Raw genomic sequence first — 14,061 nt, forward strand, 5'->3', positions numbered from 1 at the left:
AGGTAGGAATGACAGAAATGCAGCACCGCCAAGACTGCGGGAGGACCAGGACCTTCTGGCTTTCGCATTTCTATTTGCATTTCTATTTTGCACCTCCCACCTTAAAATGGGGTCTGACAAGTGTCTCTGCCAAGCGAGTTTCACGTGAACATGTCACGTCACGGCGAAGCCCAGAACCAGATCAGGGCCCGACTCATACCTCCGTTTTCACGTTCTCCAGCTGTGCCTTCAGCTCGCTGACGTCTCTGTACAGCTGACCGATTAAGTGATCCCTGGGAACAGAAGGAGAACAAGTTTGCTTCCACTGTGCTTTCCTTCCATCCCTGTCCTTCTAAATGCGAGCTGGGAGAGCAGGGGAGGAAGTTGAGAGCTGGTGTTAATATGGAGAAAGTTCTTTGAAATTCCATCAATTTTACGCTAAGTCCCTCCGCGTTACCAGATCCGAATCTAACACCCCCGGGTTAGCTCAGCCTCACCTCATCTCCCTCTGGGATTCCAGGGGCCGATATCTGAGGGTCGTGACACTTCTCTACAACGCCCACGTGTCGCTAAGCATCCCGCCCTGATTGAGGGTGGCCAGCGGGACCCCCAGCTTCACACAGTCTCTGCACGGCCTGCCAGCGCCCAGCCCAGACTCACTTCTCGTCCTTGTTCACGCCATTCTGACTGTTGAAATTGAAGGGGTCGCTGCTGAACGAGCTGCCAAAGATGTCATCAAACTTGTTGTCGAATAAACTCTGCGGTGACCGGAAAGGAGTGAGGACAAAGTTAAAAGGTCTAGAGACTTCTGTGCGGGGGTCAGAGGAGTTAGATGTAGAAAAAGGGGACCCTTTCTTAACTGGGTTCATGTCCACCTGGGGTCCCTCCTAGAGACCACAGGGCAGGGCCCGAGTCTAGGCTAGCACTTGAGTTAGAAGAACGATCCAGGGGCGCCTGGGTGGCTCAGTGGGTTAAAGCCTCTGCCTTGGGCTCAGGTCATGATCCCAGGGTGATCGAGCTCCACATGGAGCTCTCTGCTCAGCAGGGAGCCTGCTTCCTCCTCTCTCTGACTGCCTCTCTGCTACTTGTAATCTCTGTCTGTCAAATAAATAAAATCTTAAAAAAAAGAAGAAGAAGAAGAAGAAAATGATCCAGCTCGGTGATGGCCGAAGGGTCTTTGTCAGAGCCTCTCCCGTCCTCTCCCCTGCACGTACGGGGCAGCTCGAGGGGCTGCACGCGGGGTTCGCCCCCTGCTATGACCCTAACCCTCAGGTTCCAGTCAGGTGCTCCTCACCTGCTGGGAGGTGTCCATGTCCACGAGGTCATCCTTCTCCAGGACGGGCTCGCTGTCTGGGGACGAGGCCTCAGCCGGGATGACCACCACAGGGCTGATGTGTTCCGACAGCGCAGAGGCCCGCAGGAAGTTGGGTGGGTTCTGAAGACGGAGGACACACCCTCAAACCGTGTCACCCGCCAGGCCCGCCCATCCCTGAGATCTGAGAGCACCCAGGACCCAGCAGCTCCCACCGCGGGGCTGGGCGCTCTTACCTCCGGCAGCTGAGGGGTCTGAATGAGCCGTTTGAAGTATTGGAGGTTGCTGGAGCGGTAGAACAGATCTTTCAACCTGGGGATGGAGAAGGGCCTGAGGGGTGCTGGGGGCCGGGGTCGGGGACAGTGCAGCACCCCCCACCCTTCCCCAGCAGTCCGGCTGCCTGCCCAGCCCAAAGGCGCGGGCTGTCAAGGAGATGACCTCCATGGCGCTGGGATTCAATTGTGATGCTGCAGGGAGAGGTTATCTGTAGCCCGGGCTTGCTTATGTGGTGATGAGAAAGAGGTAGTCAAAGGGCAAAACCCTCTGGAAGAGAGGGTCACCTTAGAACAAACTTTGGCATCTCTGTAGAATTGATGCTGTTGCCTCGCAGGTGTCTTCCCGGGAACGTTGGGCTTAGAAAATACATTCACTGTCCTAACCACAGGGATGGGGAAGGGAACTTTATTCCTGAGAGAGATCTCTTTGTTCTCGATCTCTGTGTTATCTCCCCAGTTAGACTAGACGCTTCTAGAAGGCAGAGACTAAGCCCCTCTGAGCTGGGTTCGCCACAGCACCACGCACAGAGGCATTAACTCGAATTAACTCATCAGGACCTCGCTGGAGAAAAGTGATCCATTTCTACTGTGTCCCCATCCTGAGGCTACAGGAACGAAGAAAGCACATTTTCCTCTCCTCCTCGGGTCCCCATTTGGAATCAAAACGTGGAAGGCTGAGGAAGCAGAGAGCACCGGACAGATTTCCTGAGAGGAAGGAGGATTGTGGGTCTCTGTGCCCTCTCCCCGCAACACACAGTCTCCTCCAGCTCAGCCCAATACACTGAACCCCTGGGGTCTCATGCCAGCCCTTCCAACCCCAAGTTGGGACTGTCCCTCTGAGGTCATTGGCGCTTTCCCCAAATTCAGGGACACCGAGGCCTCAGAGAGCTACCAGGACCGTGCCAACAAGAAAGTGAGGGAGCCGCTCATGGGAGAGGTTTTTATAAGCTAGAAAAAAATGAAAGGAAATAAAATCACCTGACCACCCCCCCACCCCCGTTTCTGGGCTAGAGCCAACGGTAATAGGCTGCATTGCTTTCATAAGCTACTGGAATTTACCATTCCAGGAAATCAGCCCCAGGGCCTGTCTCCTAGGATTTAATAAGTCATTTATTATAGAATAAACATATAAGGCTTTTCAAACGGAATAAGCAAACCGGGAGGTTAGCACAACCCTGAACTTGGCCTCTGACTGCTGCCCGGGAACCAGCAAGAGAAGTCTGAGCTTGGGGGGTTGGCGGTTTGGCTTTTTCTCTGTTGTCAGGGCTGAAGAAAGTTAAGAGCAACACAAGAGGGTCAAAGAGAGCCCCAGCGCCCTTCTCGGCACCTGGGTTCTCTGTCTCACACCAGGCTGGGAGAAGGGCCGGCCGAAGCAACGGAACGCAGACGCTAAGGCAGGCCCTGACGGAGAAATGAGCTGAGAACGTTCCAGGAACTGAAAAAGGACCCCTGTGCGGCAGAAACACCCTAAGCCCTAAAGACGAGGTCAGAGACGGCAAGCGGGGCCTTGTAGACCATGGAGAAGAGCTTGGATTTGATTATCAGTGTGATCGGAAGCCACCGTCTGACCAAGGGAATGACGTCTTTACAAGGTTGTTCTAACGGCTGGGATGGGGGACGGGGTTTCAGGGGGCAGGAGTGGAAGCCCCGGGCGTCTGCCATATTGGAGGGTCCGGGCACAAAACGATGGTAGCCCAAGAGACGCCAGCTATGATCAGAACCAAGATAAACGAGCAGAACATGTGCCAGTGGACTGGACGTGAGTGGGGAAGACAGTTCCAGATCGCTGGCCTCAACGCACGTGGTAGCATTTACTGAGAGAGGAAAGGCCAGGGAGAAAAAATCTTGTGGTTTTTTTTTTGTTTATGTACTGATTTTTAGAGAGAGACAGTGAGCTCATGAGCGGGAGCGGGAGAGGGAGAGAGACTCTCAAGCAGACTCCCTGCCGAGCGCTGAGCCCACCGAGGGGCTCCATCCCACAGCCCCATCATCACCCAAAACCAAGAGCTGGACGGTCAATCGACGACACAACTGGGAGAAAAAGTCCGGGGGAGGAAAACCCAGTGCTCAGTTGGAGACAGATCATCGGGAGCGTGAGACTGGAATTCAGAGGCAAGGCTCAGCCAGCCAGGCACACAGATCTGGGTGTTCACAGCCTTTGATTCTCTCCCTCAAGCCACTTACTTGGTGAATTGCTCCATGAAGCGGTCCCGGTGGCCTTGCAGGGTGTCGGCTGGGAGACCTGGAAGAAATTGGGAAAGGGTGAGGAGGGAATTGGGAAGGGTGAGAAGGTAAGCCACGCGGAGCTCCGGAGGGAGAAGACCATCCATGCCGGGGCTTGCGGCCAGCCCCACAGGGGGTGCGGCCATTCCTGGCCTCGAGCTGCCCCAGGGACAGGGACTGGTGACCAAAGGGGCCCAGAAGGGGCAGTGGTGAGTCCAAGAGTGCTTTATCCTCCACATCTGTCCATTTGTCCCCAGAGCATGACCCATTCTGGGTACAGCGGGCTGGAAGCTGTGCCCCATGGAAGATGCCAAACAGCAGGACAGACCCCCAGCAGGTGGCACAAGGGATGGCTCTCCCAGATGTACGTGTACTGGGTCGGTCCCCACCCGGTGCTCACTTGGTCACAACCAATGGCAAGAGGACTCTTAGACCAGCCTCCTCCCCTACGGGGCGGGCTCTCTGAGGTCCCTGCTTCCCAGAATGCGTGACGCTGCGTACCTCAACGACAGATCACAACTCAGTGATCCCTTTATTTCTTGTTTTATTCCTTCAACGTACATTTTAGGAATTTTTGAGTAGATGATACATTTATTTGGTACAAAGAAGTAGGTGTATAACATAATTCGAAATGCCCAGTATACAGAGGGTGACGATGGCACTTTATCTCAGTGGCCTCTCTCCCTCGAGTCCTTACCCCTAGTCATGACAAAAACATCGGGCAGACTTAAATCAGGGGACATTCTACACGAGCGCGACCAATTCTCGAACTATCAAAGTTGTGAAAAACGGGGCAAGTCCGAGAAACGGTAGCAGCCAAGAGGAGGCCAGGGAGACACGAGTCAGTATGATGTGGTGTCCTGGATGGCACGTTAGGTAAACACCATGGAAATCTGAGTGAAGTACGGACTTCAGTTGAGAAATAATTTATCAGTATTGGTCCATTCGTTGTAACAATGCATCATATTCGTGTAAGATATTAATAATAAAGGAAACTAGGTTCAGGGCATGGGGGCACTTTCTCAGCGATCTTCACAACTTTTCTGTAGATCTAAAACTATTCTAAAATGAAACCTTTATTTTCAGGTAAGTATACATTGGGGAGGACAACTGCTTTTCTTCCCTTGGGATTCAGTCCACTCTCTGTCCCTCTGGGTACAATCACTTGCTCCAAAGCCTTCCTATCGCTTAAACATCCGATTCCAACCTCCCTTCCCCGAGATGATCCTGGATTAATCCCAGTGATGCTGCTTCCCATGCCCCCGCTAGATAATCAGACCCACTTCTCTGAGACCACGGTTCTAGAGTATCCCTTGTCCCTGCCTTCCAACATGCATCCCTGTGCCTTTGCCAGGGCCGTAACGCCTTGCTAATATGCAGTCAGGTCTTGGATTTTCTCAGTTCTCCATCATCCATACATTCCTGCATGTGTATATCCCTCATGGGGAATGTCTCTGAGTGTGACCCAGAAACCACCCACATCAGCTTCACCTGGGAGATGGTTCCACCACGCAGACCCCCGAAGCTACTGGACCCACCCGCAGCAGACCCCGCAGGAGGAGGACCCACACGCACTGTCCTGAACAGGAAGCATGCGAAAGTATGAGAGTTCTACAGTAGCTTCCCAGACAGAATCTACGAACACATCCCAGGGTTCTGTGGCTGGGGAGGGGCCGGCCCCCTAGGTACGAGAGCAGCTGTTTCACATTTTCTATTCCCCCACAAAGTCCACACGTAGAGAAGCTGTGTGGTTGAACACTTTGGACACCGCTGCCCATGTGCCCCGTGGGTACAGGTCAGGTCTGGTATCATCATTCGTGTGGGTCCTGGGATACGGGACATGGGCGGACGGGGACGTGGTGAAGCCAGAGGTGGGGGGGGGGGAAACGGTCCCAGGACACGGCTATGGAGAGCCAGGGGCTTCCATGGGCACACCAAAGCTTGTGCCCCGCTCTTCACTCTCAAGGGGGCTGGGAGCTCTAGGGCCTTCGGGAGCCGCGGCAGAAAGGACCCAGAAGGGACAGCCTCTGCTGTCATCCTCCTTCCGGAGGAGATGTGGCCCACTGTACTCACACGAGTGGAGTTTGAAGAGGAGCTTGACGGTGTAATCGTACAGATGGCTGCAGTCCAGGATGACCTGGATCAGCGGGGCGAGGCGGCACTGCCCGGCTGTCGTCACGGACACCGAGCGCGACATGTCCAGGGAATTGAACACTAGGGAAGAAAAGGCGACACGGACAGTAGGGGATGGGAAACTGCAGGTGACTTTCTCGGAGCGGCAGAAGCCAGGGGTCGAGGTCATCGGACGCAGCTACCCATTACAACAGCCCCGGGGGACAGGTCAGCAGGGCAGGGAACAGGGCGAGTCCCCTGAAGGCTATCACACGGGAAAACGGCAAACACTGATCAGAACACGAAGGAGGGAGTAATTCAGCCTTGGCTTCCTAGGGGCTTGTCACAGGGTCTTGGGACACCAGAAGGGGACTGGTGCAAGAGTCCCAGGGGGATCGCCGAGGATGAACCGTCAGGATCAAAGGCTGCCGTCGGTCCCTGGGGGGCAGGTCAGCAGAAGCACGGCCCTCCACCCTCTCGAGCTCCAGAGGGGCACGTTGCTCCCTCCCTGTCTTGCTCCACAGACCCCCTTCCACATCTGCCCCCGACCCCTTGTTTTTTTTTTTTTCCTTTCCTTTTCTTTGAATTTATTTATTTTAGGGAGAAAGGACAAGCAGGAGGGGCAGAAGGAGAATCTCAAGCAGACTCCACGCAAAGCATAAAGCCTGATCCCAGGACCCTGAGATCAGAAGTAGAGCCCAAACCAAGAGATGGATGCTCAGCAGACTGTGTGCCCCTCCCCCCGGGCACCCCGTACCCCTTGTTCTAAAATCAAGCAGCCAGATGCTTGGCCATGGACCCTCAGTGTGCACACCACTGGCCGGACCTGAACTTGTTCCCGTAGTGGCCGCCCACCACCTGCGGAGACGCCACGGCAGGCAGCATCGAGAAAAATCAGTGCTCGGGATGGCCCCGGATCAAAGCCCAGAGTGGCTGTGTTCAGCCTTCCCTGACTGCACTAATCCCTGTTAACTGGCTTACTCTGGCAGCTGAAAAAAAAGAAAAAAGAAAAAAAATCCCAAACAGTTCTAATTAAAAGGCAGCTTTTCTTTTTGACACAAATTAAAAGCAGCTGTCACCGCAAGGCGGCCATCCTCAAGTCCACTGGCTTCTCTGGGCTCCGCTCTGGCAAGGAATCACAGACGGCTCCATCCTCCGGCCTGCCTGTCGCTTTCCAGGAATGCCCCTTGGCATCCGGTAACATCTAGAGCAGTGTGACCGTGGACAAGTTGCTCAACCTCTCTGTGCCTCCAGATGCTTTTCTGTAAAACGCAGGGGCTTCTAAGAGTGCGTTCCTCAAAAAAGGTCTGGTACGTATCCAAGGGCAGTGTTGTGGGACATGCAGAGCACACGTGTCCCACAACACCGAGGGGGTTCTCGGTGTTGGCCTTGAGACTGATTAGAATCACCTGGAAAAACTTAAATTCTAAAGTCTGCCTGCAACTCCCCTTCCTCCCATTCTGTTTTAATTGGTCTTGGGTAGGGCTGGGGCATTGGAAGGTATCAAACCCCCGCAGATGATTTTAACATGCAGCCAGGGCTGAACGCTGTTATTTCCTAGCTGAGCGCGAAGCAGTATCAGCCGGGAACACCGAGCGACAGACATAAGTGTCTCCCGGAGCCCCCCACTGTGGCTGTCACATGGGGCTCCCGGGTGCCTGAAACATGGCCAGTGCAACCGAGGACATGACTTTTAAAGGTTATTTAATTATAACTTATTTAAATAGATGCGATGTAATTAATTTAATTAAACTGCTACCGATGGGACAGTGGCGACCATACTGGATAGTGTAGACCTGGCCCGGGAGGGGGCGCGCTGCTAAAACACAGCTGGCTGGGCCACACCTCAGAGGTTCAGAAGCAGGAGGTCTGGGGCGGCACCTGGGCCTTTGCATTTCTAACAAGTTCTCAGGAGATGCTGATGCTCCTGGTCCAGGGACCACTCTTGGAGAGCTGTCGCAAGTGCTGGAAAGAAGTGTCACTGGCTCATGTTTCCCAAAGCGGAAAACCAAGGGAACCTCAGGGGATGGGTGGGAACCTCGCAGGGTCACAGACTAGGACTCAGAAGCTGGGGAGACTTTTTCCCATACCAGCTGCCTTGGTTTCGGCAGCACACAGTGGGGACCGGGGGACAGGAGAGGGAGTGGGGGAGACCAGTGGTCGAGGGCTCTTGATTCCGAACCCACGCTGGCTCAGGGGCAAGAAAGCCACCAGCACTTAACGATCTTGGGGTTTGTGCCAAGACTTGGGGTAGCTCCACTCTAGCAAAAGTGGCTGATTCACTCCTGACAGGCCCACGGCATTGGGTGGGATATTGATACTGGTTATGAGCACTGGCCCCCTATCTTTTCATCACTGCTGTTATCCGAAGCACACATTCCTGAATTTTGCTGAGCACTTGCTATGTACCAGACACCGGGCTCGAACAGAGGAAGAGGGAAGTTATTCATGGATGAGGAGGACATGGTTCCTGATTCTGGGGAGGAGCTCATTATCCAGTGATGATGATACAAGTGATCCACGCCTGTAAGAACAGCCAGGTACGGGCGTCTGGGTGGCTCAGGCGGTTAAGCGTTCGACTCTTGGTTTCGGCTCAGGTCACGCGATCGCATGAGCTATAGGGTCGAGCCCCAAGTTGGGCTCCGTGCTGAGCGAGGGATCTGCTGGAGATATTCTCTCTCCCTCTGCCCCTCCTGCTTGTGCTCTCGCTCTACAATAGTTAAATCAAACTTAAAAAAATTAAAAAAAAAAAAATGCATCCATACCATTTCTCTTACTCGGCTGGGAACACCTTAAGGTAGGGATTCTATTTGGTGTTTCATTTTTACTTCTCTATCGACTTTTGTAGAAGTCAACAGACTTCTAGAAGTTGCTAGCAGGCCAAGGATCTTCTTCTTTCCCTACAAACCACGGTTCCCAACTGGCTCTGGTGATCGTCTCCCACATCCAGCACTGAACCGATCGGCTGAAATATGAAGGCGTTTGCTGCCCTGGCCCAGCGCTGGCTGGACACTTTTCATGGAGCATCTTGAATCTTAGAAAACGGGCTCTACTCTTCCCTGGGAGAGACGGGGGGGCCATGCTGGCAGGTGTGGGAAGAGAGGACGCCAGAGAGAAGGGAACGGGACTGCTTCCTTCCTGATTCACGTCAGGGAAGGGCTGGGGGCTGACAGCCGGGGGGCACCGAAACCCTCCGCGAAGGGAGACTGGAAGGGTGGCCCAACTCCCCTTGCTAGTGGAAAGGGGCTTCGTGGGCCTCTCGCATGGACTTGGCCAACAGCTCAACTCGACCAGCTGGTCGACCCTGGCTGCCGGCCAAAGGGCACACGGCAACCCCCATCCTTAGCAGCCATCCAACCCGAGTGCCAGCCCAGCTTGGTGGCAGACTGAGCACCGGCCAGCGCTGGGGTCACCGTCCAAAGGTTATCAAAGAGGTCAGACCCGCCTCTGGGCTCTGGGAGGCCTGCAGGGTGGGCAGCCTGGTTGTTCCGCTCAGAATGCAATCACCGACTCTGGAAGCACCCACCGAGCTCCTGCCCCTCCCCACGCCAGGGACGAGGACAGGCGGGGGTGGGGGGGGGATAGGGTAGGGACACTGCCGTCTCCTGGCCTGTGCGGCCCAACCTTGGAGGGAGAAGGGGGCTAGGACGGCTGGTCCAAGCCGGGAATAAAGCTTGGAATTAGGCAATTCCCATGAGAGCCTGGGCCAGATGGGAGGGAGAGACTCACCAGTTTGGAAGAGATTAAGTTCACACTCCAGGTAGTCAAACATCTCCACTGTTAGCTGGAAACTGGACGGCAGAGGAGGGAGAGGTTCTGTTCCAAAGCCTGAGGCCAGCCCCTCCTCAGTCCCCTCCGCCCTGCTCTGTGTCGCTGACTCTGTCCCCAGGGCACATGCGCGTGCACGTGCGCACACACACCCACCGCAACACGCCCGAACCTTAGCCCTCACCCACGTGGGTCTTAAGGCCATGTGAAGATCATGTAGGGTGACTTCCACAGGGACGGTGGCAGAGGGGAGGGCAAAGGGTCACACCCCCTCCGGATGAAGCACTGACAGCCCAGCCACTGCCCTTGCCACCAGGCCCCGTGTGACCCCAGCTAGAGGGGCAACGTGGAGCCTGCTTCCCCGCTGGGTCCACAGCCACTCACAAGTTGTTAACGTCGCTCTCTCCGGCCTCATCCAGCTGCCGGTCGCTCATCTGAAGGTTGCCTGGGAACCTGGGATTCTGGAAAGGGAGGCAGAGGAATGACATCAGGACAGAGCATCTCAGGCTGACAGCAGGCAAGCCGGCCGCAGGCTTCACGGCTCTGTTCAGGCAGCACAAATACCCTTCTCGGGGGCCATGTCGGTGCCCACAGAGCCCCTGACCAGCTCCAGCAGAGAACAGCCACTACCTGTCATCAGAGGGAAAGGCTCGGTCCCACACCTGGGAGCCAGGCAGGGCTCGGCCCTAACAAGTCGTGTTCTGGAACATTCTTCTAAAGACGCTCGCTGGCTCTGCTGCGAGACCCAGCGTGACAGCCGCCGGCCCTCACCCACGCTTCCCTCTGTCCTCGGGCCACTTCCCACACCTGCCACGGGGAGCTCAGGGAAGACAAACCCATTTGCATATTGACGTTAGGGAAACATCATGAAACAATCCTGGAGGTTGGAAAACATTATGCTTTGTGGCCCCAAAGTCCGGAAAAACTATTACGCATCATCATCGGTATCATTATCTTTTCCCCAGCGCGGCCTGCCTGGAGTGGATGGAACTCGTGGCAACCGGAAAGGTGCAGGCGTCAAGGGAGGAATCAGTTCCACGGAGACCACTCTGGGCTCTGAAGACAGAAATCCTCCTCCGCCCGCCTCCGGGCTCCGGGCTCCGGCCGCCCGCTCCTGTGGGCAAGGCTCACCACCCCGGCTCCCAAATGTCAAGAGTCGGTCAGTTCCTTGGGCGCCCCCCTCTGGCCATATTTAACCTCCTCGCTCGATCTGGACATTACAGAGACCTGTTCCGGGTGCCCCTTCTTGGGCCCGGTCCTTCCACCACACCGCTGGCAACCCTGGTGACCCTGGGCCTTTGTGCGAGGACCAGCTGCCAATGTCCCTGAGAAGGACTCACAGCTCGAGTCCCCTTGAATCGTGTTCTCCAGCCTTAGGGCCCCTTCCCCGTCCTTGCTGCGGGAGCTGTGGGCTCCCCTTTCCGGCGAACCGGGTGCCTGGCCCCCACACCGCCGCCCTGGTATGCGCCTTCCTCCTTACATCCCCGGAACCCCTCGGCATCCTGTTTCCCACTCCCTTCCCCGTTCTGAACGTGCCACCAGCTGTCCTTCCGTTCCTCCAGCTTCTCTCTCCGGACTCAGGATCAGCCCTCCTCGTGCGCTAGTCAATCCAATCTAGGTTCTGGTTCATTCCGTCCCTCATCCAAGGAGTCCTGATTGAGTCCCTGTTCTAGGCTAGATGCTGGGCAGGACCCAGGACACGAGGAGACACACACAACTGTCCTCTGTTGTCCTCTGTCCTCCCGGAGCTCAGAATGCAGAGCGCCCGTGACCTCACTCGGCCTCTCTGGGCTCCTGATCACCCAGGTCCCTCCCATGGGCCCCACATCTCCGTAGCTGTTGCCCCCCACCCACCCTCCTGCCAGTCTTCAGAGAGACCCCACCACTCTTGCCTGTCCCAGGACCACCGTCCTAATCTGGCTCTCACCGTCTTCCACTCTGAGTGGGAGGGTCTCACACACCTGCCGGGTCAGCCCCCCACCCCCAACCAGCCCGTTCCTCACACTGATGTGGGTCTGCAGCCCATCCCTCAGGAACCCCAAACTGTGCTAGGCCAAGCCCTCTGTCTGAGGCTGATCCTCTGCCTGGAACGGCCGCCCTGCCCTCCTCTCCCCTTGCAAGGTGGCAGTCAAGGATGTGGGGGTCTGGGGTGTGGGTGTATTCCTTGGGAGGGAGGGAGGGTGGGGAACGGACTGTGGGGTCAGAGGGCAGACCTGCACACTGTACGTCCAGCACTGGCTGCCTCTCTGGCTCGACACGCTGTCTACAATGTGACTTCGACATTCACCTTGGGTGGTGTGGTCCCTGCCCCCTCCCTTTGTCTCCAGGAACCCCCGTGATGCCTCAGCCCATACAGGGCAGTGGAAGGGACGCTCCGTGACTTCGAGGCTGGGTCACATGAATGCCACGCACTTCTACCTTGTCCTCCCGGGAGCCTGGCCAGGCTGCAGGGAAGTTCCCACTCGCACTGAGACTTCACGAGGAGGGAGATGCCAGGCCAGTTCCACGCTGCCCCAGCGCTAGCCAGCACCGGGCTGGGACCGCCTGCGGGACCTGCACGCTCAACTGCCCTGCCCAGTCCTTCTGGAACTCCCGACCCACGGAGGTGTGAGATGACAAACGGCTGCTGGTGTCACAGCCCCTGACCTGGCGGTGGGCTCAGGTGTCCCGCCGGAAAGAAGCCTGCCAGGGTCGCCAGCGTCTGGGCGCAGGACCCTGTTACAAGCTCCTGTACCATCCTGGGCATCTCGCAGTTCTGGTCCTCACCGGACTGGCCTGGCTTGTCTCCCAAGCAAATATGACTCCCGGAGGCCGGGCCAAAGTCCCTTCACCTTTCTCTCTTCAGAACCTGACCCAGTTCTGGGCTGCGGCCAGCACTGGGCTCTTACACGAGCAGAGGGAAGGCTGCCCATGGAGCAGCAGGGGCTTTCGTGCCCTACGGGCCTGGGTTCAAGTCCCACCTCATCACCGAGGAGCTGTGTGACAAGGCAAGACATTGGAGCAGACTCCTGGTTTCAGGGTCTTAGGCTATAGGAACACGGCCTTCCTAGGCACGGTTTCAACAGGACGGGCTAGCACAGCAGGGTGGGGTTCTAGGTGGGAACTCAGTACCTAAAAGGGGCTGTTTTTATTAACAGTCAAGGCAATGCTTCTGAAACATTTTCCTCAGGCAGCCTGCGGGCTGGGGCCCTTCTCTGCCAAAGGGGGAGGAGGGTGCGGGAGATGTGGACCAGAATCCCAGCCCCGTGTCCCGCAGCAGCTGTCCTACCATCTTCCTCTCACTGGATAGGATATAAACGCTCCCTTGAGTGATGGGGTCCTGGGCCAACCTATTCCTGGAAAGGCGTGAGAGTTTGGCTCCCGGTGGTGGCCGGGGTGGGGGTGAGGGGCATGGGGGAGGAGCGGGCAGAACCGTGGGGAGCAGACTCACTTTGGTGTGATATTCCATCTTCGTTCTTAGCAGTCTGAGGTAGATGCTGCAGAGCTGGCCGTACCCCTCGCTCAGGTGGCCCTTTCGGGAAACGAATAGAAAGCAGGGTATCAGTACTAACATTTGGGGCAGAGACTGACAGCCAGGTCGTCTGTTTTCTTTTTTTTTTAAAGAGTTTATTTATTTATTTGACAGACAGAGATCACAAGTAGGCAGAGAGGCAGGCAGAGAGAGAGAGAGAGAGAAAGCAGGCTCCCTGCTGAGCAGAGAGCCCGACACGGGACTCGATCCCAGGACCCTGAGATCATGACCTGAGCCAAAGGCAGTGGCTTAACCCACTGAGCCACCCAGGCGCCCCGCCAGGTCGTCGATATATTTTTTTCTGCTTCTGAAAGAAACAAACGGCCATTGCAGAGAATTTTAGAAGATATATAGACAAACACACATACAAACGAGTCACCCTTAATCTAAACACCAGGAGGAATCACGGCAAACATTCTGGAGTACGACATGTTATTTAATTTAATTTTTTTTTCAATTTCAATAGACTTTTTTTTTTTGAAGTTTTATTATTTATGTAATCTCTACACCCAACATGGGGCTCACACTCACAACCCTGAGAGTAAGAGTCGCATGCTTGGGGCGCCTGGGTGGCTCAGTCGGTTGAGCATCTGACTCGTGATTTTGGCTCAGGTCATGATGCCGGAGTCCTGGGGTGGAGCCCTGCATCGGGCTCCCTGCTCAGAGGGGAGCCTGCTTTTCTCTCTCCCTCTACGCCTCCCCCATGCAGGGTCACTCTCGCTCAAATAAAATCTTAAAAAAATAAGTCACATGCTCTTCTGCCTGAGTCATGTAGATGCTGACATGTAGATGTTATTTTTTTGAGCTGTTTTAGATTCTCAGCAGGATTGAGCAGAAAGTACGGGGATGTCCTATACACCCCCTTCTTTCAGGTGTATAAA

The 14,061-nt window shown here is 55.6% G+C and overlaps 1 protein-coding gene across 2 annotated transcripts in view; it reads right to left on the reverse strand.

The window, feature by feature from the left end:
* Window positions 1-14,061, reverse strand: part of HIP1 (huntingtin interacting protein 1) — a 139,805-nt gene that overhangs the window by 21,779 nt on the left and 103,965 nt on the right. For both annotated transcript variants that reach the window (XM_004761643.3, XM_004761644.3), the window contains exons 5-13: window positions 13,100-13,180; window positions 10,054-10,130; window positions 9,631-9,692; window positions 5,863-6,003; window positions 3,751-3,808; window positions 1,528-1,603; window positions 1,274-1,414; window positions 640-737; window positions 200-272 (exon numbers count right to left, since the gene is read on the reverse strand). In XM_004761643.3, the coding sequence (XP_004761700.1) occupies window positions 200-272; window positions 640-737; window positions 1,274-1,414; window positions 1,528-1,603; window positions 3,751-3,808; window positions 5,863-6,003; window positions 9,631-9,692; window positions 10,054-10,130; window positions 13,100-13,180 (807 nt within the window). The remainder of the gene's footprint in view (window positions 1-199; window positions 273-639; window positions 738-1,273; window positions 1,415-1,527; window positions 1,604-3,750; window positions 3,809-5,862; window positions 6,004-9,630; window positions 9,693-10,053; window positions 10,131-13,099; window positions 13,181-14,061) is intronic.

Source organism: Mustela putorius, unplaced genomic scaffold (genome assembly GCF_011764305.1).
Source record: "Mustela putorius furo isolate JIRA1106 unplaced genomic scaffold, ASM1176430v1.1 tig00000139_pilon_pilon_pilon, whole genome shotgun sequence".
NCBI lineage: Eukaryota > Metazoa > Chordata > Mammalia > Carnivora > Mustelidae > Mustela > Mustela putorius.